At 44.3% G+C, this 5,000-nt stretch overlaps 1 protein-coding gene across 1 annotated transcript in view; it reads left to right on the top strand.

Moving 5' to 3' along the window:
* Positions 1-2,867: 2,867 nt before the first annotated feature.
* The window catches only part of LOC308322301 (GDNF family receptor alpha-4-like), a 76,297-nt gene continuing 74,164 nt past the window's right edge, over positions 2,868-5,000 (top strand). The window contains exon 1 of the mRNA XM_080773503.1: positions 2,868-3,082. Within this exon, the coding sequence (XP_080629629.1) occupies positions 2,995-3,082 (88 nt within the window). The 5' untranslated portion in view covers positions 2,868-2,994. The remainder of the gene's footprint in view (positions 3,083-5,000) is intronic.

Genomic DNA, 5,000 nt, shown 5'->3' with positions numbered 1-5,000 from the left:
AGGGGGGAGAGAGAGAGCGGGAGAGCGCAATAAAAAAGGGTAAGTAATAAAGAAATGGTGTGTGTAATAATATAGTACATCCTTTTAGCGGCATGAGGCTGTGAGAGTAATGGAGGTTTGTGTTTTGTATGATTTCCCTCCTCCTCCTCCTTCCCTGGAGCTGTATCTATATCTATAGAGCACTGCATGGTTTTCAGGTCTGGAAGGCCTGTATTTACTATTTATTCTGCATTTGAGCCACACGGGCCACCGTCTGATGACATTTAGCCTCTCAGACCCCAAACGAAATAAAAACATTTAAATATATATTTTTGGATACGATTTTGTCCATGGTTTACTGATGTGGCGTGACTGGTATACCATAGTAGGAGAGGCCGAAGGAACGCTGATCAAAATGATTGTGTAGACTTCTTGTAAATTATACGTTGTGCAGATGTTTAAAAAGAATTTAACTCTTGAGAGAGAGAGTAACATTTTACACTCTACAAGAGTTAAACGCTTATGGTATTAAAATGTTATTGTGTTTTTCTTGTTCAATGTATTTGTATTTAGTTCATAAAGTTAACATAACTATAAGTATAATTAAAGGCATTTGAAACGCATTTGACTAAATACTTTTCAGGATTCCAATTCAAAAATAGCGAAAGTATTTCAGGATTTTCAATTCAAATAATAGCAAAAATAGCTGATCTACAAGCTCAAAACACACCACGCTTTTGACCTTGTATAGGTCGGCTATTTTTGCTAGTATACGACAGTAATACGCAATGCCACTGTGTCCCTCTGGAGTGAGTGTGGAACTATAGTGGCCCTCTGGAGTGAGTGTGGAACTATAGTGGCCCTCTGGAGTGAGTGTGGAACTATAGTGGCCCTCTGGAGTGAGTGTGGAAATATAGTGGCCCTCTGGAGTGAGTGTGGAAATATAGTGGCCCTCTGGAGTGAGTGTGGAAATATAGTGGCCCTCTCCATCGTCAAAGTTGCCAACCCGCCACCCCTGGTCTAGTTCGCAGTTGTTGAAGGCGAGAGGCAGTTCCCGCGCTGGCCACAGAAGCGTGGCGTGGTTATAAAGCACAAACCGTGTGTGCAGAGTTTTGAATGTCTCGTTCGTCTGTGTGTGTCCGTCCGTCCTTCCGTCTTTTACCAGCCACCAGCTGATCCCCAGCGTCGTTAGCCCGGTCAATGCCAAACATTGCTGCACACACACACTCCATACCAGCTCAGTGGCCTTGTGGTTAGAGTGTCCGCCCTGAGACTGGGAGGCCGGGGTTCGATCCCTGGCCGGGTCATACCAAAGACTGTAAAAATGGGACCCAGTGCCTCCCTGCTTGACACTCAGCGTCAAGGGTTGGATTGGGGGTGTAAGTCCCTGCGACATACTAACTAGCGTCATGTCCAGGGGGTGTACTTGTACATCAAGCTGCCTCACGCTAAAGAAACAGGAGATAGGCTCCTGCCCCCTATGGGCCTCATGGCTCGGCAAGGCTACTTACTATACACTCCCTGGATGCCAACGACAAACCTGCTCCAAATGTTCCCGAATGGCCTGTTATATAGCGCCACCGTGAGGCCGATGTTTGAGGGGCGCTATAGCCCCTCCTATATATGCACAGCTTTGTACTGCATGTATACGTGTTTGTGTAGTACGGAATGTGATGATTTTTTTTGGCTGATGTATTATGATATAAGAACGCCCCTCACTTCACACGAGTGTGATTTTTGCAAACCATGTTTTTGAGGATGCGCTAGCTAGCCCATGTCCAGCTTGTAGGGTGTGTTTAAACACAAACATTGTCCTGCATGCCATGGCAATGCCATGGACAATGAATGGCCAGCGGTTTGAGTGTTTGCGTAAACACAGACATTGTGTAAACACGAACATTGACTGACCAAATGACTACACTGTCTATAAGGACCAAATGACTAGGCCTACACTGTCTATAGGAGGAGGAGGACCAAATGCCACTTGAACATTCTCAAAAGGGGGAAATAAACCTACTTCTTGGGTCCTTAAGGCGCAAAGTTGTGCTTGAGCTCCAGCTGTCATTAATTGAACCACTGTCGCGCGAGTGAAAAAAAAGAGGAGGGGGGGGAGAGGGAGAGAGAGAGAGAGAGAGAGAGAGAGAGAGAGTGTGTATCAGTGTAGACAGTTAATAATTTGAACCTCCGCTAGTCTGTCATCATCCCAGGCAGCAGAGCAGCAGCATGTGTGTGTTCTGGACCTCATCATGATGATGATGATGATGATGATGATGGAAGCAACCGAACGGGAGATGATTTGATGACTTTTCCACGACGGCTCAAGGACACATCATATACAGCAGCCTATACTGCGCACACAAACACGCGCACATAAGCGCACACATTATAGGCTACTATAGTACACACACACACACACACACTGGCTATACGCGCGCAAAGTATAGGCTATACTAGTCGCTTTGCTTGCCGCGGCTCCTCCTGACATGTGTGTTGGTGTTGTAGAAACACTTCCCCAGTGGATTGGTGCTGGAGTTGGACTACACTGAGCTGATTTAAGGACCGCTGCTGCTCAATTCAATTGCGCAGCGCTTCCCTTCGCTAAAGAAGGAAGAAAGAGAAAAGACCCACGTATTATACGCCACGCGTCGCGTCGCGCGGGGATCGACCGAGGAATTATTATTATTAAACTGTCGGAACTGTCTGTCGCCCACAAAAACGCGACACGCAATTCATCTACATTACAAACACAAGACACAAAGGCTATAATCTATCTCGGAGGTGTTCATTAATTTTTTTAAAACCCCTTTTTTCTTTTCTATTGGATTTGTAAAGTTGGTGGACTTATTGTTTCTTTCTGCGTGGCTGTGGGACTATATAGGACCATATTCCCAGTGTGTGGGTGAGCGCCGCGGACGGACGGACGCACGGCTGCGGTGAATTCACGGATCTCCGGAGGTCCTCAGCCCACCAGACGGACCCCCGCCCCGGTCCGGTCCGCCCCGAATCCCCGCAGAGATGCTGCCTCTCCCCCCGGCGGCCCGCCGCCCGGGTGGTCCGGGGATGATGGCGGTGGTGGTGATGCTGTCCGCTGTCTTCTGGTCAGGTAGGGAGAACTGTTTGGCTCTTCTAATTTCAACTATATAAACTCTCTGTCTTCATTTCTCAAGGACACTTATTTACGCTATACTGTGTAACTCTGAGTGCACAGAATGGAACCAAATGGACCCTCTCCGTCCAGAGGGTCCATTTGGTTCCATGTTTGCGCATGACTCTCAGAGTCAGAGACATGGCTGTTAAAAAAACATTGGTCCATCCATTTGGAAAATGGCCTTTTAATTATTAGAAACGCAAGGTTTTCATGTCAAAAACCCTCAGAATTGATAGGCAAAATAGCCTATACGTATTTAAGCTGCGGACCCTTCATTTTGAAAATATAGTTGGTGCGCATGCACACACACACACACACACACACACACACACACACACACACACACACACACACACACACACACACACACACACACACACACACACACAGAGAGAGAATAGTTGTGGTTGTTGAAATTTTCAGCTCATGACATGTGATGCTATAGTGATTTGGAATGGATGGCTGTTCTGATTTCAGCTGGGGACCCCTTGCTGTTGATTAACTGATTTCAGATGGGGGTCCCTGGCTCCCTGCTGTTGATTAACTGATGTCAATGGGGACCCCTTGCTGTTGATTTTGACAGCAAAATTTGATTTAGTTTTAGTCATATATAGTCCGTTGGAATAAAATTCCATAGTTTGTCATATTTTAGTCACCTGAAGAGTTTCAGTGTTAGTTTTAGTCGACTAAATATTGTACGATTTTAGTCCACTAAATCTACAGTTGATTTAGTCGACGACAATGGATTTTGCCAGGCCTTGATGGCATCGTCGTCATGCCCAATTTTATATGCTTGGTTGCATGCTGAACATATAGCATATCTCAGCGCTTGTAGATCTGCTATTTTCAGCATGCAACCATTAAGCATAACATGACTTGTCTTTTAGTTCTATACTGAATCTCTCCGCTAGTCCACATTTTAGTCTACGCATATACTTTTTATTTGTTTGACAAAATTGTCAGTATATTTAGTCATCATGGCTTAGTTTTTATTTCGGTTTTATCTGTGGAAAAAAATAATTGTCATAGTTTTATATTAGTCGACGAACTCAACACTGCTGGAACCCCCACTTTTAACCCTGCATGCTGACTTATTATTGAACATAAAAGGTCCATTATTTATTCAGTGTTTGAGCCACGGAACCGGTACCATGTGATGACATTTAGCCTCTCGGACCCAAGACCTATAGATTCAATATTTTGTTTCCCTCGGAGTAGATTTTGTCCACAATTCCATGCTGTATATTGATGTAATACCATTAGGAGAGACGACAGGCAAACGATGATCAAAATATCAATTCTTCTATATACATTCTCTAATTGTCTATAGACTTCTTGTAAATGATAAGTAATGCAGATGACTGATAATTTAACTCTCAGGAGCGTAAAATGAAACAAAGTCATTTTTTACACTCATTTTGGATAACATCTCTCCGTCATTCAGCTGAGGACCACCTGGGCTGGAACCCCTTCAAGGACCGCTGGTTGAAAACCACTGATTTTGACTAAATATATACATGCAGTGCTTTTCATTGATATCCAGAATCCACACTATAGATTCTATAGCTATTTAGACGTCTAAATAGCTCTAGAATATACCTGACTTCGAAATAAAAAAAAAATCTTCAAAATCATGTCAGTTTTCTGAAATGCCTATTATGTTTCTATATCACTGGTGCTCAATATTAATTGTCAAGGACCCCCAGAAACCCCATCTGAAAATATGTTGTTCCAGGGACCCCCCCCCCCCCCCCCACCAGAAGCAAAGATTGTAGGTAAAAACGTTCGCTCTGAAAGAATATATATTCAATGATTTGCGCCACATTTTCACGATTCTTCAAGAATAGCCGGCCGCGCTACGAGCTTGTAGATG

The sequence above is a fragment of the Protomyctophum bolini genome, assembly GCF_963924005.1.
Source record: "Protomyctophum bolini genome assembly, chromosome: 10".
NCBI classification, from domain to species: domain Eukaryota; kingdom Metazoa; phylum Chordata; class Actinopteri; order Myctophiformes; family Myctophidae; genus Protomyctophum; species Protomyctophum bolini.
This window is presented reverse-complemented; position numbering and strand designations above follow the sequence as displayed.